Source organism: Gobio gobio (assembly GCF_949357685.1).
Source record: "Gobio gobio genome assembly, chromosome: 8".
NCBI lineage: Eukaryota > Metazoa > Chordata > Actinopteri > Cypriniformes > Gobionidae > Gobio > Gobio gobio.
The window spans coordinates 56,502,895-56,529,375 of record NC_137114.1 but is presented as its reverse complement, the minus strand read 5'-3'; the positions used below and the strand labels follow the sequence as shown (position 1 = coordinate 56,529,375).

Sequence of the window (26,481 nt, the reverse complement as noted above, 5' to 3'; positions counted from 1 at the left end):
GACCGGGGCCATGTATTGCGAGATTTTGGGGAACAACCTCCTTCCCTCAGTTAGAGCATTGAAGATGGGTCGAGGCTGGGTCAACATGACAATGACCTGACCAACACACAGTCAGGATAACCAAGGAGTGGCTCTGTAAGAAGCATATCAAGGTTCTGGTGTGGCCTAGCCAGTCTCCAGACCTAAACCCAATAGAGAATCTTCTCAGCGACAGGCCAGAAACCTGACTGATCTAGAGAAGATCTGTGTGGAGGAGTGGGCCAAAATCCCTCCTGCAGTGTGTGCAAACCTGCTGAAAAACTACAGGAAACGTTTGACCTCTGTAATTGCAAACAAAGGCTACTGTACCAAATATTAACATTGATTTTCTCAGGTGTTCAAATACTTATTTGCAGCTGTATCATACAAATAAATAGTTAAAAAATCATACATTGTGATTTCTGGATTTTTTTTTTAGATTATGTCTCTCACAGTGGACATGCACCTACGATGACAATTTCAGACCCCTCCATGATTTCTAAGTGGGAGAACTTGCAAAATAGCAGGGTGTTCAAATACTTATTTTCCTCACTGTATTAGGCCTACAGTATAACATACAATATATTACAGTAGGCTTATTTTAGATAGTTATAATATTTGTGCACCGGGGTCTATGATTTCTAGGTTAAAGTTATGCCACTGATGCGAACATGAGCGGTCCGTGGCGGCACCTGTTACCCATGGCTGTTATGAACTGCAGGCTACATCAATAAATTACGATACTTTCGTGCTATGGGCACTGCCACTGATACAGGCAGCGGAAGAGTCTATTTTACGCTGAGCTTGCTTCTGCTTTTCAGACATGGAAGTGTGACAAATGTACAGTGCAGCCGCTCCCATTACACATATCACGCGCTGCGCATAGGGCACCAAGTGCTCAGGGGGGCACCACAAGAAAATGCTCTCTCTCTTTTTTCACTTTTTCTTCTTGTAGAGTAGAATAAGTTATTATTAATGTTTAAAATCTATCTGAATTGGTAGCCTATGTCTGTGACTGTCTTTTCTCTTTTTCTTTCTTTATAATTTTTTTTTAAGTTATAAAGTTCAGCAAATTTTTGTTAGCTTTTATTCACATCTTAACCTAGCCTACATGCAAACATACAAAATATTTGGGCCTAAATAAACTCCTTTGTCGATGTTATTGTTTTCACTTAGTGATCATCATTCTTCGTTTCCATGGCAACATTGAACTTTTCATTGAATATACTGCTTCTCACATCTTCTCTTGCCCTTAAATTTAGCAGTCATTAACTCAGTTCATTACAAGCCGTTAATTATCAAATGGCGAGTCCTTAAATCATTCGGGTACATCGAGGCATGCATCAATATAATAAAGTGTGTGTGTGTGTGTGTGTGTGTGTGTGTGTGTGTGTGTGTGTGTGTGTGTGTGTGTGTGTGTGTGTGTGTGTGTGTGTGTGTGTGTGTGTATGTGTGTGTGCGTGCACTAATAACAAATAAGTATAGATAAATACAAAGCAGCGGGCGAAATAAGTAGCCAGGCCACCGTTTTGCCCGCTGCTCCCGATGGCCAGACCTGAATTCTACATTTAGCACAGTTATTAACAATAAAAACTATGGCGTCCTCTGTGTTAGCCTTTTAAACTATAAGTTACTTCTCAACGTGCACACAGGCTATAGCCTACATAAACGATGTAAAACAGTCCGCGACCTCCCCCCGCTAACGTTATATGGCACAGTCCACGTAAATTGGGGGAAAAAATAGAAGGAAAATAAAATCGGTTAGATTTCAATTTATTCAAAAGATAATTTCTTAAGTCATAATTTAGCAAAAGGAAATTTGAAAAAAGGAGAGAAAATGGCAAAAATCCACTGATGAAGTAACCGAGAAAAAGGAAAAAAAGGACGTTTGTTTCAATATTTTATTTTTTGCATTTGCACTATATGGTCTGAAAATTGAATTGTGAAGCATTACACGGACCCAAGGACGTGTTGCGCAGTGTTTGCTTTGAAATTACCAGTTGACGGTGCATTACACGAGCAATGGTTATCCAGTTTATTTATTCTTTATTCATGCAATTTTTTAAACAAGTCGTGTTGAAAAAAAGTACATACAAAGAATGTTATCACTCTTCTGAAAAGAATTAGGCATATGTCCACTTTCGATTGTCTAACGCTCCATTAAAACAGGTCAATATTTGTCCCGCTGTTTATGCTTTGTAATTAATGCATGTATTTCTGTTGTGGTTTTAAAAATGTTATGAAATAAATATTCAAGTTTAATTACCATGCGTTATATTATCATTGAGTGAAAATAAGTCTATTTATACCATTTGGGTTTCACTTTATTTTGATGGTCCCTTTAACACATTTTGTTGACTATAAATAACATTGCACCTACATGTCTACTAATTCTCATTAGAGTGTTAGTAGAGTATTAGTAGACTGGTAGGGTTAGGGTTAGAATAAGTTGACATGTACTTGCAAAGTTACTTATAGTCAGTAGAATGTCTGTTGGAGGACCATCACAATAAAGAGTTAGCAGACATTAAGCAGACAGTCTACTGATAATCTAATGAGAGTTAGTTGACATGTAGTTGCAAATTTACTTATAGTCAACATAATGTTCAAAAGGGACCATCAAAATAAAGTGTTACCCATATTTGTTTAAAGTATAGGCTAAATTAAAATAACGTTATTAACCGGTATTTTTTTTTTATCAAACCGTTTTCGGAACAGTAATGTTTATTGAGGAACGCAAAAACGGAAACGCTATAATATCGATTCTGCTCGGAGTGAACCGATTGATATTTTTTTCCGTTTTTAAGCCCTGGTTACAAATGTGTAGCTATATTTAGGTATTGTATAGGCTAATAGAAAATGCAAATGCAGTTTGTTCATGACAAGGAATGCACTGTGATGACAATGCTTTTACAGTTTACAGGGAAAGATCATTACGGAAGATTTTTATCGGTCTGTGTCTACTGGTAATCATGTGTTGTCTGGTAAGTTCATTTATCACAACTGCATCTTTTAAAAATGCCTCCTTAATTCTTCAAATTAAAATCAATGATGCTTAATCAAACTAAATAGCATACAAAATATTGGGTACAATGCGGATTCTGTAAAATTGTGTAAATTCATTTGAGAACAATATCCTCCATGATATATGCTAACATTTATTAAGTAGCCTATGTAGACTTACAGGTGTAGCAGGTTATTGTTATTGTAGGGTACTATAAATGATTCTGAACTTCTCAATGTTGTCTATGGCTATAATATTTTCCAAATTGTAGATGTCAGAAAGATGCATTGAAAGCATATTATTATTAGTTTATTATTGTGTGTATGCATTTCTAGTTCTCAGGGATTAAATGTGGAGAGATTTGAGGTGGATGTTATACCTACTAAACCGCCTCCTCCCCTGTCATTAATTACTTACCCTCATGTCGTTCGACACCCATAAGACCTCCGTTCGTCTTCGGAACACAAATGAAGATATTTTAGTGTAAATCTGATGGCTCTGAAAGGCCTCCATTGGCACAATGCACGGTTCACTCTCAAGACCCTTAAAAGGCACTAAAGACGGTTTCGAGAGAACTAAAGAGAGTTCCGAAGACGAACGGATGTCTTACGGGTGTCGAACCACATGAGGGTAAGTAATTAATGACAGAATTTTCATTTTTGGGTGAACTAACCCTTTAATGAAATGTTACACTTCAAGAATGAGGCGGTGCTCTTCCTTTCTGCAACACATTTATTTCTGTTTTTCTGTTTGAAGATATGAAAATGACAGGTTAGATCAGGAGCACTCTCTGTAGCGTGTACACTCACTCATAACATACTGAGCGCTCTTTTACTCTACTAGCGTCAGTTTCCTTAACTCAGTATCAAATATAATGTCTCAAAGTGCAAGCATTAATGCATATTCATGAGTCATGACACTGACTAGACACGATATATATACACAATCTTTAAAGCTACCTTCTCTAAACCCATGAACACTATAAACACAATACACCTAAACATGTTCAGTACTCACTTTTACACGGTGCAGAGGTAAGTATAGTAGATAACAATAGTATTACATTACACCTCTTAACCGGATTGAGGGCGCATTCGTCCTTAAGCTTTATTTGTTTAAATTAGCTCAAATGACTGTCAGATGTAAGTAATTACAAGTGACAAACTATACATCATATAAAAGATCTACCCAGCTAACAAAAAAAGCTCCCCAGAACGTCCCCTAAATGGCCTCAGCGATTGTCCCCGGGACGTCCATGTGTAGGGTCCTCGAGGTCCCGCGAACATCCTCAAAGACGTCCTCCTGACGTTCATAAGGACGTTCACAGGACGTCCAGCAGCCATTCGGGACGTTTAGGGGACTTTCCCTTTAGCAGCATTTTATTTTATATTTCGGCAAACCAAAGAAAACAGACACGTATGAATTATAAGGAACAAAGTATATTTATTTTAATAGTTGTAAAGGTGACGTGCTCTTTCCACGTGCCCGTGTGTGTGTTTGCAAACGCGCAGGCAGCTGTGTGTGCGCGCGCGCATCTCTGGTTGTCAGCTGTGGGGTTAGTCCGATGGCAATTCTTCCACTTGGCTTCTAACCTAAAACAACAAAATGAACACACTCAGTAGTGTTATGATTTACCCTTCGTAGTGCCACTATGACACAATCGCTCTTCAAATGTGGCCTTCAGAGGTGCAGCCTTCACATTGGGACAGCCTTCGTAGTGCCACTTGTTGTGGAAATAATTATATTCGAAAAATGAGGAGGGAGGAATACAAATGCAAACCTTTGAAAAGTCAAAGTATCAAACATGATTTTATTTCTTGCAAGAAATAGGCAGTTCACATACAGAGAATGTCTGTCATGAGAAGGGCAAAGTTTGCTCTCCGGGGTACGATTATATACCCTTCATACATCCTGAGTAGGTTGCATCCAATCTTGTTTGCCTTAAAAGGAAACATCTTTATTCAAAACCCCTGTTCAACATAAATTCTAACGAGACAACAAAATACCCATGTCGGCAGAAGTTCCTGTTCTTAAGCTACGTTATTTTCACGTATCCTGTCTATTCCTAGTCTAGTTGCAACTACGCACACACTTGCCACACCTAAAGTACGATATGTCATCTTGACCTCTTGCACTACCCAACTTCCTTGCAACTGAGTACTCTATCACTCAGAACAATATGTTCTCGCCAGCTAGTTTCCATTTATCACCCAGAACACTGAGTTCCTGCACTTAACGTATGCACTTCTAAAAGCTTGGTTACATTTCTTTAATAATGATTAGTAAAAATACATGTTCAATGTTAATAGTTAAATGTTAACAGGTGATACACATTTAGAAATAAAAGGTTATGGTTCACATCTAAGTAAAAACACCTTTAAGTAAAATGAACACTTCTAAGAGTTAAAAACCACATCTGAATGAAATAAAAACACATCTAATAGTAAAACACATCTAAATGTAAAATTTCCTTCACAATCCACCCCATGTTCATTTTTAAAGAACATACCCACAAAATTTGACATTTACTCTTCCATAATCATAGTAATTTACACTAGGTAAATTTTTCCCATGGTTACTTCATTTCTTAGTCAAACGCATGTTCGTTCTCGAGTACGTCCTCCTCAATCTCAACCTCCGGCACTGTGGCATCTGCCTCTGGTTCCCTACGCATCATTGTGACATATTCCCCTGCAGTCATTCTAACCATCGTGGAAGACACTGCCCTAGCAGTGATTGCAGAGATACAATTTATTATACATGGGATCATCAAAATCAAAATCAAGCATCCTATCGGCATAATAGTGCTTATCACCCATTTAACCCACCCCTGGAGACCAGAAAACCAAACATCCAAGGAAGTTGACATGTCTGGTGGAGTGGCTACTGCTATTTTCATGTGCTCTATTATGTCAGTTACATTTTGATAGACGTCAGGCAGACTGAAACAGCAGGAAGTCCCTAACATTTTGCACACCCCTCCTCGTTCTGACGTAATTATGTCAAGTACGAGTCGGTGTTGTATAACGGCTTCACGTATTCCTTTAAGTTCCACATTCAGACTCCCTAACGCCTCTTCCGTTTCGTTTGCTAAGCGTGATACCTGCCAGGCTAAGCCATTAATTTTAAGCAAGCTAGCAGCAGTACCTCCCCCGATAAGGAAAGACCATCCGGTCATTGAGATTCTACTCGTCCACGGATTCCAAAGTTTGGTACCTTGGAACATTATTGGTATCTTTTCATCAACTAAGCTTCTTTTTGATCTAGTGATCGTTTGCTCATTGTCATCTTTTCCTTCATTTACATAAACGTCCGTTCCTGCGTCTAAAAGTCCTGGATAACAGCACCCCATCCAATTCTTTGGAAGGGAATGGAAAGCAGTTTGACCGCAGACCCATACTGTTCCAGCCGTTGTTTCTCTCAGATCCTCATCGTCACCTGGGCATTCAATAAACGTACCATCCGACGTTATACATTTATTATTATTCATTGTTATCGTATGCTTGCAATGGGATGTACCTGCCATTATTGCCCCTCTGTGGAACTGTAGTTGGCATAAACATACCTCGCCTAATTCCGGTTTTACCGCCCATACATTGTCAAAATTTCTTGTACTATGCTCTGACGGATTCTGACATGTAACCCCCCTTTTAGACATTGCTTTGTTTTTGCCCAAGTTTATTCCATCCAATAATTTCCACATAGCGCACGGAATTAACCCTTTTAATTCTCCTAAATTAGTCAATCTCAATGGATGAACCTTCCAAGTCCTATCCATTCTTAGACACCACCAGCACGATTGATTGATTGCCAAGGCTTGTCGTTGAAGCAAACTTAGCATGCATGCTCTGTTGCCCTTACATTGTATTCGGCTATGTGTAATAGTCGTATCTTCATGGTTCAAATTAAACTGTCTTTCTAATTCAGCATCCTCTTCTTCAGGTATACTAGAATGAGTTATTAATTCAGACAAGCTATGGATGTCTGGTGGCGGATATATCATCGAAATGTCTATTGGAACATAAGTGTCGGTACCTGCTGTCCACCACACACAGAAAAATTTTCCTCCCCACTGAGTTGCACCATCATGTCCTGTAGACAGAGTGACTTTCAGTTTAACTTTACGATTCTCAGTGATTTCTTCGAATTTGATAAGACCTGAAAGCATTTTTCTAATTGGACTATTAGGTGATTTATAGTCTGCTTTAATCATTAAACCCTCAAGCATAGCATCCCTATTACCACCGTATACATCTTGCCATGCACACGGATCCTTACAAAAATATGTTGCCTTTCCCCACTTGCCAAAACTGTCTGGATTATACCCTGGTCCTGCTGCCGAAATGGGATCACATATTATAACCAATTCACTTCCTTTCCCCTTCTTCATTTGCACCTGTATGCCACCATCCTGAGCTAGGCCTATGGCCATGCTAGTTAAGAGGATAAGGGTTAGTAACATATTGCCACACTTTACAGCCTCTCCAAGCAACAATATGTTGTTGTGAAAAAGATATGAGTCCAGTCTCCCTATGTACTGTTGGTCTCAGGGCAGGCCTAGTGGCTATAATTAGACAAGTTACTCCACTGCCCACTCCGTCGTGAAAACTCCACAAAGTTTTTGGCACAGTTCTGACTATACCCAAAATAGCTGAATCGTCCTCGATTAGTGATTCGTCCTTTCTCCGAAGCTGATAGTGTTCGAATTGGGCACTTACAAGAAAACACGCCGCGCTTTTTAGTCTGTACCCTGTTCGGTGCTCGTCGGCCGTGTATGGAAGTCTTCTTCCGTTGCAGCTACCGCAGGAGCTGGCACTTTTCGACAGTGTGTCCCATGAATCCACGAAGCCCTCTCCGCAACTTTCACCGCAGTGTGAGTTGTCAGCAACACCTGAAATGGCCCCTGCCACCTCTTTGCTCTCCAGTGTTTCCGCCTCAAATCCTTTATCAGCACGAAATCCCCTGGCCTGATACTGTGCAGGGCCGTCTCAGCTGGCTCTGGAGCTGCTGCCTGTACCTGTTTTGAAATATCACAGAACACCTTATCCAGTTCAACACAATATTGCAACATGTCATGTTCACAAAGAGTGGTGTCAGGCAGTGGTCTAGGTTTGTGTGGTTCCCAGCCCATGTGAGGTGGACGAGCAAACAGAATCTCGAATGGTGAGAGCTGTGCTCGCCCCCTCTTCCTCATTCTCATATAAGTCAAAGCAATGGGCAGAGCCTTAGGCCATGAAAGCCCTGTCTCATCGCAAATTTTTACCAGTTTGTTTTTCAGAACCTGGTTCTGTCTCTCTACCGCTCCGGCTGATTCCGGATGATAGGAACAAAAGTGTGTCCAGGGAGTACCCAGAAACGCTTCCACGGCTGAAATTGCATTGTTTACAAAATGTGAGCCGTTATCACTTGACAATCTTTCAGGGATTCCCCATCGTGGGACAATCTCCTGTAGGAGTAATTTCGCCACCCCCTGTGCATCTGCCTTTGATGTAGGCAAAACTTCCACCCATCCTGAGAAAAGATCCACCGCAACTATGCAGTATTTCTTTCTATCAGATGGTGTCAATTCAATATAATCAAGCATTACATGTGAGAATGGTCTTGGCGGCCTGGGATGCCCCGCCTGTCTCATTGCCTGACCCCTTGCCACATTGTTAGTTCCGCAAATCAGACATCTGCTGCAAAAATCTGCTGCCACTGTGGAAAAACCTTTGGTAAACCAGTTATTTTTTACAATGGAAAACATTCCTGTTTTGGAAGCATGGTCCAATCCATGTGTCAGTTTCGCATATGCCTGAAAGAAATGAGAAGGTAAACATGGTTTTTCATTGGGGCCCCACCACTGATTATTTTTATACACACAGCCTGCATCTCTCCATTTTCTCTTATCATCAGCAGAGGCATGCTGCTGCATCGCTTCTATGTCCCCCATTTCCTCATCAGGCCGTGCTGCTGCGGTTATCTGAATAGGAAGCAGAGCCGCAGCCTTCACAGCTACATCTGCTTGTCTGTTTCCTTTGGAAACGTCATCATTGCCTGAAGTGTGGGCCAGACATTTACACACTGCCACTTCTTTTGGCAACATCAAAGCATCTAACAATTGACCCACCAGCAGGTGATTCAAAATCGGCTTTCCATCTGCTTTCAAAAACTTTCGATGCCTCCACAATGAGCCAAAATCATGTACAACACCAAAAGCATACCTTGGGTCAGTGTAAATTGTAACACGTTGGCCACTTGCCAATTTGCACGCTGCAGTCAGAGCAACCAATTCAGCAGCTTGTGCAGAAAAATGTGATGGCAGTGGTTGTTGTTCCAGAACCTCAGTTAATGAAACAACTGCATAACCAGCTCTGTTTTTGCCAAAAGCATCTTTACTGGAGGATCCATCCACGTAAAGAATCATGTCACTGTTGGGTAACGCCTCGTCTTTCAAGTCTGGTCTTGGACTACATATCGTTTGTCTTCTCTGTACAGTGCACCCGAGCGCGTTGTCGATGTGTCACCTTTCTCTTCCTCTTTTGGGCTGTATTGGGGCGGTGGTGCAGCCGGTGCGCTTGCCTCTTCCACAGCTGGAGCAGCCTCACTGGGAGCAGGACTGAGAGCAGGTGGGCGCCGAGCCGGATACGTCCCGTCCTCCACCATCATTCTCGCGTATTGACCGAAAAAAGGAGAAAAAGAGTCAGCAATGTCACTACAGTCATTTTTAAGATTCATTAGTGCTTTCTTTGAAGCCTCCCCTCTTTCCTTATCAGAGTATAATGGTGCGATGGCCCGACAGACTTGTTTTTGCTGTCTGCGGGTTGCCTCATCCAACCATTTTACTATGATTTCACCACATTTATCGTAGCGCTCTTTGTCCTTCTTTAACAACATGAGTCGCCCAATTTATCTTAGTCTGAGTCAATTGTGACACACTTAAACCCCCGTTAAACCCATATTGACTTATCAAAAACGGCACAAAAGCGTGATACCAAGTTCCCATTATTTTGTCCATAGCTTGATATGAGCCTCTAGAGAAATTAACCTGTTCCTCCTCCACGTTTTTCGAACTCTCATTACCCATTGTTTCTATTAACAGTATTTATATTTGCGTATTTGAATCCTTTCTCCCACGTGGTCACCACGTATTATATTCACTGTGTTAATTCTTTCCCCCAGCGTGGCCACCACGCCTGCCTAAATTCGTCAATTTAGGACTTTCAAAACTGCCCACATCCGTCGATGCTAGGTCTTTTTCCCAAACAAGTGCCTTATTAAATGTTTGAAAGTTACTGTCAGGCTTATTTCAAACTGCACCTTGTTTGGACGCTCGAGAAATTTCTAGCTTATTCTCGCAACTTCTGGCCCTTTTGGGAAAACAATTAACACTTGGCATTTGAGAAACGCTTATTCTCAAACCCTCTTTGGAAACTTACTCTCAGGTTTATTCCAAATCTCTGACCCTTTTAGCAGAAATATTCAATACGCAAATATCTTCTTATTTACCACGTAAATAATTTTCTCTCACCGTCTTTTGATGACCTTGTGAGTTCAATTCTGGGAGTGCGTTCACCTCCGCTCGTCGTGATGAGTAGGCAATTCTCTCTCCTTTAAATTGAGGATTTCGAGCCGCAGAGTTTGGTCTCTCGGGATGGCCACTCAATTGCCCTCTCAATCACGCCGATCGGTTGGTTCACTGCATCCCATCCTCGTCGCCATTTGTTGTGGAAATAATTCTATTCGAAAAATGAGGAGGGAGGAATACAAATGCAAACCTTTGAAAAGTCAAAGTATCCATACCTGTCAAGTTTTGGATTTGAAAATAAGGGAAATTTTTCGGCGCCCACCGCAAGCAGTCCCACCACCCCAACCAAGCTCCAGTATCCCTTACATTTTAAGACAGGTGTTATAGCCCAAATGAAAACACAAAAGGGTATATATAATGAGCATTTATTTAAAGGCTTATTTGCATATTTTCTGTTCATTTAAAATTGCTTGTCTTTAGATTTTATTTTCATTCCACACATTCTTTTCATTTCATATTGCTTTTCTTTTACAGTTTTTCTTTTCTTTTCATTTCACAACTTTTTCATAACTTTTCTTTACTCTTTTAGTGAGTTATTGTACACATTTGTTGCAGACTTTGCATTCTTTAAGACTGTTTTGGAAGGAGTGTATTTGTGGGCTGGGCCAGAGTGGTTCATTTTACATGAGAGTAGAGCACAAACAGTTCTGTTGTCTAATGTCATCCTATTCTCTGTAACGATCTTTCGTACCATGCTAAATACCCTTTCTGAACTTGCATTGCTATGGGCAGGGCTCGACATGAACGCTTGTACGCTTGGACAAGTGGATTTTTTGAAGGGGCAAGTGAAAAATAATTTTACTTGCCCAACAGACAAGTATCCTGAATAAAATGTCAAAACAAAAAAATAACTAGGGAATCACCAAAGTGCAATAATGATTCTGCATTCAGTTAGTGTAAGTGGCGATCGATAGTGGATAATAATATCAAACGAACTGACAACAATGTTGAGTGGTTGAGGCTTGCGCAGCCTCTCGAAGAGAAAATCGAAAACAAATGAGCGGCGCTCACACACAGAAACGTCTCGGTTACGGATGTAACCCTCGTTCCCTGAGGAGGGAACGGAGACGTAACGTTAGTGACTAACGAATGGGGGTTTCGCTTAGAAGCCTATCAACTTCGAGTTTTGAGAAAACGCCCAATGGCGTGCCAATGCCATGGGGCATGCGGAATTTGCATACGTAGCTCCGCCTCACTGCGTGAGTATATAAGGAAGTACGAGGCAATATCGCATTATGTTACCTGCTTGAGGAGCCAAGACTGAACTCCTGCGTTCCAGGCAACACAGCTCGATGTGGCAAGGGGACGTTACGTCTCCGTTCCCTCCTCAGGGAACGAGGGTTACATCCGTAACCGAGGCGTTCCCTTTCGTTCAGTCACTACGACGTAACGTTAGTGACTAACGAATGGGGGTCCCAATATAATCCCGCCACTCAGCTGTCTTCCAGTGCCCTGCGTAAGTGTGAGTACCCTGTCGTAAGACTAGTACGGACGAAGGACTCCCACTTAACACAGGAATACCAAGGTACACTGGGAAGCATATCCCAGTGAGGGAATGCCAAAGATGCCTACCCGTGGGGAGGACTTAAGAGACACATATGACCCGGAGAGGGTTGCATATGGAAGATCTCTAGGGTACCAGCCGAAGGTGGATTTTTAACCCTAGGGGTGGCGGGGACACGCCAAGGGAAGAAACCCGCTCACTGCGGAGACTTACGGTGAAATACACATGTGGGGGTCGCCGGAGGGAACCATGCACATGGGGCACCTGGCCGGACATGAGGGTCTGGGCTCGAAAGGGCAGACTGAACTGATGTCGGCGTCGACAGTGCTGGAGGAGCTCAGGGCTCTCGGGGAGCTCACCTGAGGAAAATATCGCACGTATCCAGTCCGTGGAGTGGAGTGGCGAGCAAGCGAAGACACCTGAGCCTGGCCCATCACCGGCCCCTCGGGGGGGCGAGTACATAGTCGGACACTGGCTCCACTCGGAGATTGTAGAATCTGGCGAATGTGTTGGGTGTCGCCCAGCCTGCAGCTCTGCAGATGTCTGCTAGCGAGGCGCCATGCGCTAGAGCCCAAGAGGAGGCCACACTCCGGGTGGAGTGTGCCCTCACACCAAGGGGACATGGTCGGCCTTGCTGCTGGTAAGCCAAAGCAATGGTGTCCACTATCCAGTGAGACAGCCTTTGCTTTGAGAGAGCACTTCCCTTCCGCTCTCCACCATAACAGACAAAGAGCTGGTCTGAGGTCCTGAAACACTGCGTCATGTCTACGTAGGCGCGGAGAGCGCGTACTGGACAGAGCAATGCCAAGGCTGGGTCTGCCTCCTCCAAAGGCAGCGCTTGCAGGTTCACCACCTGGTCCTTGAACGGAGTGGTGGGAACCTTGGGCACATATCCAGGCCGGGGTCTCAGGATCACGTGAGAGTTAGCCGGCCCGAACTCCAGGCACGCTTCGTCAACCGAAAATGCCTGCAGGTCCCCGACCCTCTAGACCGAGGCCAATGCGGTCAGCAGAGCCGTCTTCATAGACAGAAACTTAATATCGACCGACCGCAAAGGCTCAAAGGGAGGTCTCTGCAGAGCAGTTAACACTACTGCGAGGTCCCAAGAGGGTACGAGAGGAGAGCGAGGAGGATTCAGTCTCCTAGCTCCCCTCAGGAACCTGATGACCAGGTCGTGCTGACTTACCTTTTTGTTCTCCAAGAGATCGTGGTGGGCAGATATTGCGGCCACATATACCTTGAGGGTGGAGGGAGACAGCCTTCGCTCCAGCCCCTCTTGGAGAAACTGAAGCACGGACACGATCGGACATTTCCAGGGGTCTTCTTGGCGGGAAGAGCACCAGGTGACGAAGAGGTTCCACTTCAACGCATAGGCATGCCGAGTGGACTCTGCCCTAGCGGAAGTGATGGTGGCGACCACCGTAGGTGGTAGGCCACTCAAACCTGCCGGGTCCCGTCTAGGAGCCACACGTGGAGGTTCCAAAGGTCGGGACGCGGGTGCCAATGGGTGCCCCGTCTCTGAGTAAGGAGGTCCGGTCTCAGAGGAATAGGCCAGGGAGGGGCTGTCGCAAGGAGAATGAGTTCGGGGAACCAGGTCCGGCCGTGCCAGTACGGGGCGACCAAAAGGACCTGCTCCTTGTCCTCCCTGATTTTGCACAGAAGCTGTGCGAGTAGGCTCACTGGGGGAAACGCATATTTGCGTAGGCCCCGCGGCCAGCTGTGCGCCAGTGCATCCGTACCGAGCGTGCCCTCGGTCAGGGAATAATACAGGCTGCAGTGGGAAGAGTCGTGGGAGGCAAACAGGTCTACCTGTGCGTCGCCGAACTGTTCCCAAATCAGCTGAACCGTCCGGGGATGGAGTCTCCATTCTCCCGGGAGAGGCTGAAACCGCGAGAGCTCGTCGGCTGCGAGGTTCAGGACTCCCGGAATATGGACAGCACGAAGGGACCTCAGGCGCTTCTGACTCCACAAGACGAGATGGCGGGCGAGTTGAGACATGCGGCGGGAGCGTAGACCGCCCTGGTGGTTGATGTACACTACTACGGCCGTGTTGTCTGTCCGGACAAGCACATGTTGACCCTTCAGCAACGCTCGGAAGCGGTGCAGGGCGAACCGTACTGCCAGCAACTCGAGGCAATTGACATGCAGGAGACGCTGGGGTCCTGTCCAGGAGCCCGCGGCTGCTTGTCCATTGCACATGGCACCCCAGCCCGTGGCAGAGGCATCCGTCGATACGACAACATGCCTGGAAACTCGTTCTAAGGGCACACCGGCCCGTAGAAAGCTGAGGTTCGACCACGGGGTGAGTGTCTGTAAGCAGGCCCGAGTCACTGGGACCCGGAGCGTGCCAGACTGCCATGCCCATCTCGGGACTCGATCGCGAAGCCAGTGCTGAAGCGGTCTCATAGGAAGCAATCCGAGCGGCGTTACCGCGGCTGCAGATGCCATATGCCCCAGGAGCCTCTGAAAAAGTTTCAGTGGAACCGCATTCTTGCTCTCGATTTGTCGGAGGCAAGTCAGCAGAGACTGCGCGCGCTCGCTCGAAAGCTGCGCGTACATGGCGACCGAGTCGATCTCCATACCGAGAAAAGAGATCCTCTGCACGGGGCAAAGTTTGCTCTTCTCCCAGTTGACCCGAAGGCCCAGACGGGTTAAGTGGTGGAGAACCAGATCTCTGTGTCCGCAAACCTGCTCTCGAGAGTGGCCTAGTATGAGCCAGTCGTCGAGGTAGTTCAGGATGCGGACCCCGTGCTGCCAAAGGGGCGCAAGGGCTGCCTCGGCGATCTTCGTGAAGACGCGAGGGGACAGAGATAACCCGAATGGGAGAACTGCGTACTGGTATGCCCGCCCCTCGAAAGCAAACCGTAGGAACGGTCTGTGTCGAGGAAGGATGGAGACATGGAAGTAGGCGTCCTTCAGGTCAATCGCTGCAAACCAATCGTACGGACGAACGCATCCGAAAAGGCGTTTCGCAGTCAACATCTCGAACGGAAGCCGGTGAAGGGATCGGTTCAAGATGCGAAGGTCCAGGATTGGCCGTAACCCACCGATTTTCTTGGGTACAATGAAGTAGGGGCTGTAGAACCCCGACCTCATTTCGGCTGGAGGGACAGGCTCGATCGCACCCTTCGCCAGTAGAGTGGCAATCTCCGCACGCATGACGGGGGCATGGGCCCCGGTCATGGTATAGCGGACTCCCCTGTAACGGGGAGGAGCCTGCGCGAACTGAATCGCGTAGCCGAGCCTGATGGTCCGGGCAGCCCAGCGGGACAGCCCCGGAAGCTGAAGCCAGGCTTCCAGAGACTGCACCAACGGGGTCATCCGGACGACAGACGTACCCTGGGTGGGGCAGCGAGGCAGCGTTACCGGCGCGGACAGGGGAGGCTGTTGGGCGTCCCCGGGTCGGAGCACGGTTAACGGCTGCGCCCTGACAGAGGAGACCAGGGAAGGACTCGCGTTCCACTGGGGTCTGCTCTGCCAGGGGGCTGGCGACAGAGAGGGATGCGAGTGGCGAGACCCGAGGGTGGCGCGCACTGTCATCACCGGTCTCTGGGTGCTCAGAGACAGGAACATGAGTTCTTCCCAAGCGCTGCTAGCCCGGGGGCCAGCAGCGGAAGGATTTTCCCCCGGCCCTCCACCGGGGGAAGGAGAGGCCCTGCTACCATCCCCTGGGAAGAACTGGAACCCATCTCTGAGTTGTCCACCTCCATCCTGGCGTTTAACCAGTCTGGGGAGCGGACTGGGCCACATCCTCAACCACCTCCACGGTGCGGCCCAGGTGAAGGCTGCTGCTGGGGCCGGGCGGGAAGAGGGAGGGCGCCCTCGGCGGCGAGCGGACTGAGGCGACTGGGCCGGCGGCTGGTGCAGCAGCTGGCCGCCGGGGCAGTACGTGTTGCAGCCTCAGTCTGCTCTGGGGCGGCCGAGAACTGTTGGGCGCAGTTCTCAGCCGCGCCGCCGAAGAGGCCAGCCTGGGATATGGGTGAGTTGAGGAGGCGGGCCCGCTCAACGTCCTCCACATCACCAGGTAAGGCCTGGTGTTCTCCCGGACCACAGCTGTGGACATCGCCTGACCCAGGGAGCGTGTGGCCACCTTCACCGCCCGGGGGCGGGGTCAGTTGCGGCACGCAGCTCAATGAAGAGCCCTGGGTCGGCTCCACCCTTGTGCATGTGCAAAGGGGCGGCGGCCTGCCCGTAGCACTGCGGGACCACGCCACCGAAGTAGACGAGCCCACAGGCTTTGGGGGGGGTGCTTAGGACAGCCACACCACGCCACGTCAAAGCCCTCTGTGGACACCGTAGTGCGCAACAGAGAGTTCAACAGTGGGGGGGGAGGGGGCCCCAGTGTACCCTAGGCCGCGGCCCCATCAAGGGCAGAGAAGGCGGAGGAGGCCACCAAACGGTCGCGAGAAGCACGGGGACTTCCGGGACCGCGTGATCTCCTCATGCACCCCGGGAGCGAAAGGCATTGGGGGCGGGGCCCAACAGCTGTCGGGTGCCGCCCCCAAAAACCAATCGCGCAACCACGAGCACCCGCGGCTGGGCGGAGTTCCACACCAGCGCGAGACTCGCGGCTGCCCGAGATAACATGGCTGTCAACTTTAGGTCAGATCAGGCAGTGCTGACACACCCGGAGGCGGAGCACAACCTAATCGTCATCCCCAAAGGACTCCAGCCCACCTTGGGATGCGGCGATCGACATCTCACTGCTATCCGGAGCGTGAACTGAACGAACGGGGCGTCAGAGACGGGCCGTAGATTCAATCCAACACTCGCGGAAGCGATGTATAAGAAGGGGGCGTGGCCCGAGGAATGAACGTCGGGGTTCTTAATACCACAGCACCGCCCTCAGGTCACCCTGGCCACCAGCCAAAGTACCATCTCACTCGGGGACGGTAGATTGGGGTGTGGCAGAGGGGACTCTCTCTCCTCACGGAGATCATTGAGTCTCGACCGTGACATCGCGATGGTCACGCCCCCGCAATGGAAACGTGACACATCCGCAAACACTGCCCGTGCGCGCTGAAGCCCAAACACGCTCGAGCAGTGAATGCGTCCTCAGACAGCAGCGGAAAATCGATCGCACCCGGAAGTGCACGGGCGAGCCGTCTTGAAAAAGACGTGCCACGCGCAAGCTCTTTTTGTGAGAGGAAAACCTTGCAGTCGATGCCGAAGCGCCCAGGGAAACACACACCAGCTGTCAGGCGGACCACTGCACAGATCAGCAGGCAGGAAGTATGCGATCACTGGAACGCGCCGTCACACCAACACCGACTGGAAAGCTGCTCGTCTCGAAGAAGCTGACAGAGTCTCAGAAGGCTGTAGGAGTGAAGAGGTAGGTACTCTTGGCTCCGAAAGCAGAAACATAATGCGATATTGCCTCGTACTTCCTTATATACTCACGCAGTGAGGCGGAGCTACGTATGCAAATTCCGCATGCCCCATGGCATTGGCACGCCATTGGGCGTTTTCTCAAAACTCGAAGTTGATAGGCTTCTAAGCGAAACCCCCATTCGTTAGTCACTAACGTTACGTCGTAGTGACTGAACGAAAGGGAACTCAGTTAACATACACGGTTAAAATGGTGTAGTTATTATATTTATAACATATGATACAGTTAAGCAACATTACACTAACAAGAGTGTTGTTTTCCAGAATACCATCACGACTGGAAATGACACTGATTTCATACGCCAGTTCCATAAACAATTAATTAACATTAAGTCACTTACATTTTATAATTAAATTCGCTGTCCCATTGATCCCGGTATTTACATGAGGGTTTTTTTTGTTTTGTTTTGGCAGGAGTGCCTTAATCCGTCTCTATCGTTACGTCCATCATCATCCGTCTCTGTTTTGTTTTTTTCCCGCGTTGTCACTCGTCATCTGACCTCACACACTAGCCTCGCGACAACTGGCACCTATACTGTAGGCTACTGCAGATGCCAGTTATCGCGAGGCTAGTTACAGAGCTCAGATTGGAAATGTTTTTGTTTTTTTACTCCGGTATTATTGTTTTTTAATAACGCAGGTTAAAATACGGGAGATTTACAGGAAAATACTAATACGGGAGGACGGCGGGAAAGAAGGGTAAAATACGGGACTTTCCCGGCCAAAACGGGATACTTGACAGGTATGAGTATCAAAAATTATTTTATTTCTTGCAAGAAATAGGCAGTTCACATACAGAGAATGTCTGTCATGAGAAGGGCAAAGTTTGCTCTCCGGGGTACCATTATATACCCTTCATACATCCTGAGTAGGTTGCATCCAATCTTGTTTGCCTTAAAAGGAAACATCTTTATTCAAAACCCCTGTTCAACATAAATTCTAACTAGACAACACAATACCCATGTCTGCAGAAGTTCCTGTTCTTAAGCTACGTTATTTTCACGTATCCTGTCTATTCCTAGTCTAGTTGCAACTACGCACACACTTGCCACACCTAAAGTACGATATGTCATCTTGACCTCTTGCACTACCCAACTTCCTTGCAACTGAGTACTCTATCACTCAGAACAATATGTTCTCGCCAGCTAGTTTCCATTTATCACCCAGAACACTGAGTTCCTGCACTTAACGTATGCACTTCTAAAAGCTTGGTTACATTTCTTTAATAATGATTAGTAAAAATACATGTTCAATGTTAATAGTTCAATGTTAACAGGTGATACACATTTAGAAATAAAAGGTTATGGTTCACATCTAAGTAAAAACACCTTTAAGTAAAATGAACACTTCTAAGAGTTAAAAACCACATCTGAATGAAATAAAAACACATCTAATAGTAAAACACATCTAAATGTAAAATTTCCTTCACACGCTATGACGCAATCACACTTCAAATGCGGCCTTCAGAGGTGCAGCCTTCACATTGGGATAGATTAGATTAGATTAGATTCAACTTTATTGTCATTACACAAGTACAAGTACAAGGCAACGAAATGCAGTTTAGGTCTAACCAGAAGTGCAATAGCAGCAAGTGCAGGATATACAATGGTTGCATAAGTGCAGGACATGGAAATATACTGAATATATATAAATATGTATAAATAGAGAGATGGTTATTACTATAAACAGAACTGAATTTACAGGTGAGTATGTACAGTGAATTAATATACAGATGGATATTACTATAAACAGAATTTACAGGTGAATATGTACTATGAATATAATATACAGATGGCTAGTAATTTAAACAGAATTTTTTTACAGTTGGAGGTATACAATAATATGTTAGGCAAGATGAGGAATATAGCAGTGGATTAAGGTAGTGCAATAAATTATGGACAGAGCTATCCGAAAAAAAGTGTAAAAGTGCAGTGGAAAGTGGTTGCATATTACAGTTAGTAGTACGGTGCAAAATGCAAATGTAAACAGTTGGTACTATAAATACAGTCGGCAGTGCAAATGAGCATAATCCAGTTAAGATATGGCAGTGTAAGATGCATATGTAAACAGTTGTTACTGTAATAAACAGTCAGTAGTGCAAATAACAAAGTGAAGGCAGATGTGAGGTAGGAGAGTTAGCAGTTTATGAGGGAAGTGGATCAACGGGGGTTTGAGTTCAATAAAGAGACAGCTCTGGGGAAAAAACTGTTCTTTAGTCTGCTGGTCCTGGTCCGGTGGATCCTGAAACGCCTGCCGGAGGGCAGGAGAGAAAACAGTCTGTGGGCTGGGTGAGAGGAGTCCTTGAGGATGCTGCGAGCTCGATGCAGACAGCGTTTCCTCTGGATGTGCTCGATGGCAGGCAGTGGAGTTCCTGTGATGCACTGGGCAGTTTTCACCACCCGCTGCAGTGCCTTGCGCTCTGCAACAGAGCAGCTCCCATACCACACTGCCACACAGTTGGTCAGGATGCCCTTCGTAGTGCAGCTATGACGCAATCACACTTCAAATGTGGCCTTCAGAGGTGCAGCCTTCACATTGGGATACCCTTCGTTGTGCCGCTATGACGCAATCGCTCTTCAAATGTGGCCTTCAGAGGTGCAGCCTTCACATTGGGATACCCTTCGTTGTGCCGCTATGACGCAATCACACTTCAAATGCGGCCTTCAGAGGTGCAGCTTTAACATTGGGATACCCTTTGTAGTGCAGCTATGACGCAATCACACTTCAAATGTGGCCTTCAGAGGTGCAGCCTTCACATTGGGACAGCCTTCGTTGTGCCGCTATGACGCAATCGCACTTCAAATGCGGCCTTCAGAGGTGCAGCTTTAACATTGGGATACCCTTCGTTGTGCCGCTATGACGCAATCACACTTCAAATGCGGCCTTCAGAGGTGCAGCTTTAACATTGGGATACCCTTTGTAGTGCAGCTATGACGCAATCACACTTCAAATGTGGCCTTCAGAGGTGCAGCCTTCACATTGGGACAGCCTTCGTTGTGCCGCTATGACGCAATCGCACTTCAAATGCGGCCTTCAGAGGTGCAGCTTTAACATTGGGATACCCTTCGTAGTGCCGCTATGACACAATCGCTCTTCAAATATGGCCTTCAGAGGTGCAGCCTTCACATTGGGATACCCTTCGTAGTGCCGCTATGACACAATCGCTCTTCAAATATGGCCTTCAGAGGTGCAGCCTTCACATTGGGACAGCCTTCATAGTGCCGCTATGACGCAATCACACTTCAAATGCGGCCTTCAGAGGTGCAGCTTTAACATTGGGATACCCTTCGTAGTGCCGCTATGACACAATCGCTCTTCAAATATGGCCTTCAGAGGTGCAGCCTTCACATTGGGACAGCCTTCATAGTGCCGCTATGACGCAATCACACTTCAAATGCGGCCTTCGAAGTACGCGCCCTTCACTTTGGGAACCAGCGATTGACTGTAAAAAAATATGGACATAGTGTCCTTGACGTCACCCATAGGATTCTGATGAGCCGTTCTGAAGCGCAAAGTAGGGTTGAGCTGGCCATTGCCATCTTGGCAGCGCGTCACTCCCGGATAACAGAAAATGGGCAAAAAGGCAGGATGTGGGCAGAGCTTAAGTGACGCGATGACTAACAGACAGCAGATAAATGGCTATCCACCTGTCACTCGAAGTGGCTACGCCTTTAATTATGCAGAAATTTAATTCTTTATATAATGTAAACGATTGAGTTATAAAAAAATTCACCCCCCTCACAGTTGTCATGAAGGGCAAAATTAGCCGTATAGACCAAAACCACAATTTGTACCAGGCTGTAAACATGCTTTATTCTGCTGTAAAGTTGGGCATTTTAACATGAGCTCAATGAGATTCTGCTCCCTTCTGGAGCCTGTCCCTAGCAGCCAGTCCATGAATTGCAGTTTAAGGCACTTCCGTATTGGCTTCAAGAGAAACTGCGGGAGGTTGCCGCTTGGTATCAATAGAGGGTATGCATCGACGTCACTTTCCCGCCGGAACACACCTCCTCAGCCGGGACTGAGTGGCAGAAGAGCTGCTGCATGACTCTTTCTCGCAGCGTGTGAATGCACATGTGCAGCGAATGTTTTCACTGCATTCGCTGCAAACCAATGCTGCCGCTCAGTCTTTTTACCACTCTGTGGGGCGTAACCGCAGTCTCTCCACCTGACGGTGACGTCACGTGCATACCCTCTATAGGCTTGTTTGAGATGAGCAAAATCTGCGCAGAACCGATCACCGGTGATCAGCGCGAGATGCATGCCGGTTAGAAATGTGTCCGAGGGCGGTCCGCCTTGCTCTGATGTCATGCTGACCTATGTCAAAAAACTCTCGCGAGCGAATGGCGGATGTGACGGATTCTGCAGTCGAGCGCAGTTGCTAGGCTTGTTTGAGATGTGCCTCACCTCACCTGAAATTCAGCCGAAACTAGGCGGCTGCAGTGAGGGGAGGAGTGAAAAAAGTGCAGGCAAGACGGACAGTTCTCTCTCCTCGTAGTGGATCAGAACCCTAACCTGCGAGATCAAAGGCGGATATCGCGGGATTCACACTCTTGCACTTTGTTGCTGATAAACTGGATGTAATTTAAGTTATTTTGCTTTTATATGAAAATAAATATGATGAACAAGACACCCAAAGTTTTTGTTATTTATTTCCATTCGAAAGACGTGTTTATCCATCATTTTTAATTTAATTATATATTAGTTTTTATTTTCCAACCAGCATGCATCTCGCGCTGATCACCGGTGATCGGTTCTGCGCAGATTTTGCTCATCTCAACAAGCCTGCTCTCCACCGAATGCGCTGATCAAAAGCATGATGGGTAACGATACAGATCCACTTTCGCAGCACGACTGAAGCGTGGTGTTGTGACGCTTCCCCTCATGTGTATGTTGATGGGCGTTCCTCAAGTTAACCGCTATGGGCGTGCGTTTGAGCCAGCGGGGAATGAAAAACAAAGGACTGGCGAGAGACTTCCATAAACTTTGCATAAAGTTGAGCTTCGGTCAGCTTTTTTGACGCACAGCATTTGTTTCATTCCGCCTTCCCGGAATGCTTTGCGTGCGCGTAAAAGTCGTTTGACGTCACCCATAGGAATAAAGTGGAGTGCGGCGCGACAGAAGTGTTGCACGGACAAGTGGATCAGCACCTTGAAGCGTGGTGTTGTGACGCTTCCCCTCATGTGTATGTTGATGGGCGTTCCTCAAGTTTACCTTTATGGGCGTGCGTTTGAGCCAGCGGGGAATGAAAAACAAAGGACCGGCGAGAGACTTCCCCTGTCCATGGGCTCTACTTCTATTGGATAGTTGCGTCGCGTTCAACGGATTAATTTGCATAAAGATGGGCTTCAGGTGCTGATCCACTTGTCGGTGCAACACTTCTGTCGCGCCTCAAGTGACTTTAACGCGCCCGCAAAGAATTCCCGGGAAGGTGGCGCTACATTTGAACAAATGCTGCGCATCAAAAAAGCTGACCGAAGCTCAACTTTATGCAAATTAATCGGTTGAACGCGACGCGACTATCCAATAGAAGTAGAGTCCATTGAGACGGAGGGAAGTCTCTCGCTGGTCCTTTGTTTTTCATTCCCCGCTGGCTCAAACGCACGCCCATAGCGGTAAACTTGAGGAACGCCCATCAACATACACATGAGGGGAAGCGTCACAACACCACGCTTCAGTTGTGCCGCAAAAGTGTTTCTACCTAGCTGTTGCCGATACCTAATTTTACAGAGGAAAAAATAAAAGTCATGAAAAAAGCTGTTGTCGAGTGATGGGGCTAAATGCACATGATCATTGTCTTAAAAGGTGAGTTAAAGATACTAAATACTAAAATAAATATAATAATGTAGGGGAGAGCGGGGCACAACCTAACGCTTTTTGACTTTCTCAGTTTGTGTAAATCCACTTGGGGTTCAAAGTATTTATTTTTTCCCACATTAATTGCACACATGTCTAGTACAATTATTTGGTTTTGTTTAGTTAATACAGTGTATACTTTTTTCTTCAAAGAATGGAAGTGAAATGTGACAACATGCCCCATGGGTGGGGTACATTGTAACATGACCAAATAACAGCTACAAATGTTACCTGATATAATAAAAACAAATATACAAGACAAACTAAAATATTTTGTCAATAAAATACAATTATTAACTTTTTAAAATAAAATAAAATAAAATAATTTTTGAGTTTGACTACAAACACATCGATAAATACAGATATACAGCAACATAGTTCAAAACATAATAATAATTAATAATTTCTGAACCTTAACTCTCAGTCATTATTCACCCTTTTCTCATGGTTTCTCAAAAGAATTCATAAAAGTATAGAATATAATGGCATATTTCTAATAGGGGCTCAGTGTTACAACACACCCCATCTGCGCAATTGGGATGTAAACCGCGGCTCGTGTCTTCTGCTGGTTAGATCAGCATTAAAGAACCATCTCAACTGATAAATAACAGATATAAGATTAAAGTAATATCGGATGTCTTATTTTAAATAAACACAAAAAACAGAGATGAAAACTAAACTTTAAGTAAGAAATTTACTTTTGCTATGGTTAAATACATGTTCAGGAATATCTTCCAGAGATTTTTTAATTTTGGCTATTTTTTCTCGAAATAATGTTGATTATCACGGCAGGGAGAAGGGTTCCGCAAGCGAGAGCCCTGTAACTGGGAAAGCTCTTGCGTGAGTTGGCTTAACTGCTCTTGTTGCTGCTTTAACATATCCCTTAACTCATCAAACTCAGACCTTTGGCTACTGACATCTGCTTGCGACTTCCCTTGTACCCCGTACTGAAGCCCAAATGTTACTGGAAGTGACTGACTTCGAAGCCTTGCACCCCCTGGCATGCCTTCCCGCTCCCACCGAATTGCTTCACTACGGACATCCAAAAATGTACATGATGGTTGACGGCGCACCAATTGCTTAAGTTCACGATGCAACGCCGGGTCCAAAACAAATTCAACAAATTGGTCACGCAGTAATATTTCAGCGTTTGGCATAGCGGCAGACGACTGTTGCTTAACCTTCTCCTGGAGGCCCATCAAAGAAAGGGAAAACTCTAACAGGGTCTCCCCTTCCTGCTGCCTCCGGGAGAAAAAGGCTTCTTGCAAAGCTACATATGACAAGGAACACCCATACAATTCACGAAGGGCCACAATTATTCTAGCCGATTCTCCTCTATCCGTATCAGGGCGATGCCTAATTTCTTCACGAGCTTCCCCTTCTAAATGATCGAAGAGGAAGAAAGCTTGATCAGCCAATGACAGGCAACGGGCCCGCATACAAGCCTGAGCTTCATCAACCCATTCCTCAATGCCTATACTGGATGTTCCACTAAATTTGGGGCATTTACGGTCCCTCAGCACAAAAACAAACCTATCCACTGGGGCAGCACCAGTGCTGGCCAATGCAGGTCTAGCCACTGCTGCTGCAACGTCACTATCGTTAGTGGTACTAGTGCCTGGAGAACTTACCGATGGTTGTTCCTGTCGCAGCCTTTCATTATCAGCTCTCAATTGAATCACCTGGGGCCTCATTTATAAAACTTTGCGTAGGATTTGCGTCAGAAGTGGCGTACGGATGAAACATAGGACGTGCGTACGCACAGAAATATTCGGATTTATAAAACCGTGCGCACGCACATCCTACGCAGTTTTCCCTTAATAAATCACAATCAATTCTAAATGTAGCGCAGCTTTTGCGGCTTCATGTCACGCCCATAGTTGCCCATAAATAGTCCGTGAAACGCCCACAAGTTAATATTCATCGATTGCGAAATCATGGCAAATACAGAGAGGAAATCAAAAAAACGTAACTTCACTCAATGTGAAGTAGAAATTATCGTTGGCGAGGTGGAAAAGAGGAGAAAAATATTTTTTGGAGGGCACAGTGTGGGCATTACTAATGCCAAAAAGGCACTTGAGGTGCAAAAGGTTGCAGACGCCGTAAATGCTGTAGCCTCACAACCTTGGACCGCGGCCGAAAAAAAATCATCAAAGTCGAGGCAAAAAAGCGTCTAGCGCTCCATCGCCACAGTGTGTCTGCCACGGGTGGGGGAAAGGGGACACCGGAGCGGACCCCTCTTGATGAGAGACTGGCGGCAATTATTGGGGAATCCCTATTAATCCCTATCCCTATTATCTACGTGGAAATGGGAAATAGTTCAGTGCAAATGTAATTTCTTGCAGCTTTCTGAATGGTTGAGACATACGTCATATGTTATTTTATCGAAAATAAAACAAACTAAAGGCATTTGCATGATTACCATGATTCCGTAGCTGATGAAGACATTTTTACTATGAAAACAACTTTCCCCAGTGGACAATTAATACATCTATCTATCTATTTATCTATATATCTCCCTAATTATCTATCTATTTGTCTATCTAATTGCATCTATATCTGCTCCGCCAGACGGACACATTGACGAGAATATCAGTTTTGTAAATTATTTCGTTTTGTTTACCATATTATTTATGAGGATGAATTGCAAAACATGCCAATATTTCACTTTTTTTTTTTTTTTTTTTTTTTGCATTTCTGTTGTAATTTTCGTTTGATTTTGTTTGTTTTACACTGCAGATCGATCAAACGGGTGTTCGTGTCGGCTGTTAATTGTAAGACTTGCTTTGTGAAGTCTTCATGTTATTTATGAGAGGCAGTTTTGCCATTTCTTTTACACAACGGTCTACAGTTTCACACACTTTCACGTGTTTCTTCCATCTGCCGACGGTGTCGCCATTTCTCATTTCACCCGTTTTTGTGCGTACGCCTGGGTCAGAGCTTGCGTGAAGGACCGCACATTTTCCCGTCAAGTTTGCTTTTTATAAATACCAATTATTGCGTAGAGAGTGGCGTACGCCTTCTTTTGTGCGTACGCAACGTTTATAAATGAGGCCCCTGGTCTCGCAACTCCTGCAACTCACTTTCCATTTTAACTAAAAAAAACAACAACAAAAACTGTTACAGAAAATGTTTAGTGGGAGC

General features: G+C 45.8%; 1 protein-coding gene across 1 annotated transcript in view; it reads left to right on the top strand.

The window, feature by feature from the left end:
- The window catches only part of LOC307130052 (NXPE family member 3-like), a 54,696-nt gene that overhangs the window by 4,895 nt on the left and 23,320 nt on the right, over window positions 1-26,481 (top strand). Inside the window, exon 2 of the mRNA XM_079822912.1 lies at window positions 2,935-3,002. Coding sequence (XP_079679038.1) covers window positions 2,935-3,002 — 68 coding nt within the window. The remainder of the gene's footprint in view (window positions 1-2,934; window positions 3,003-26,481) is intronic.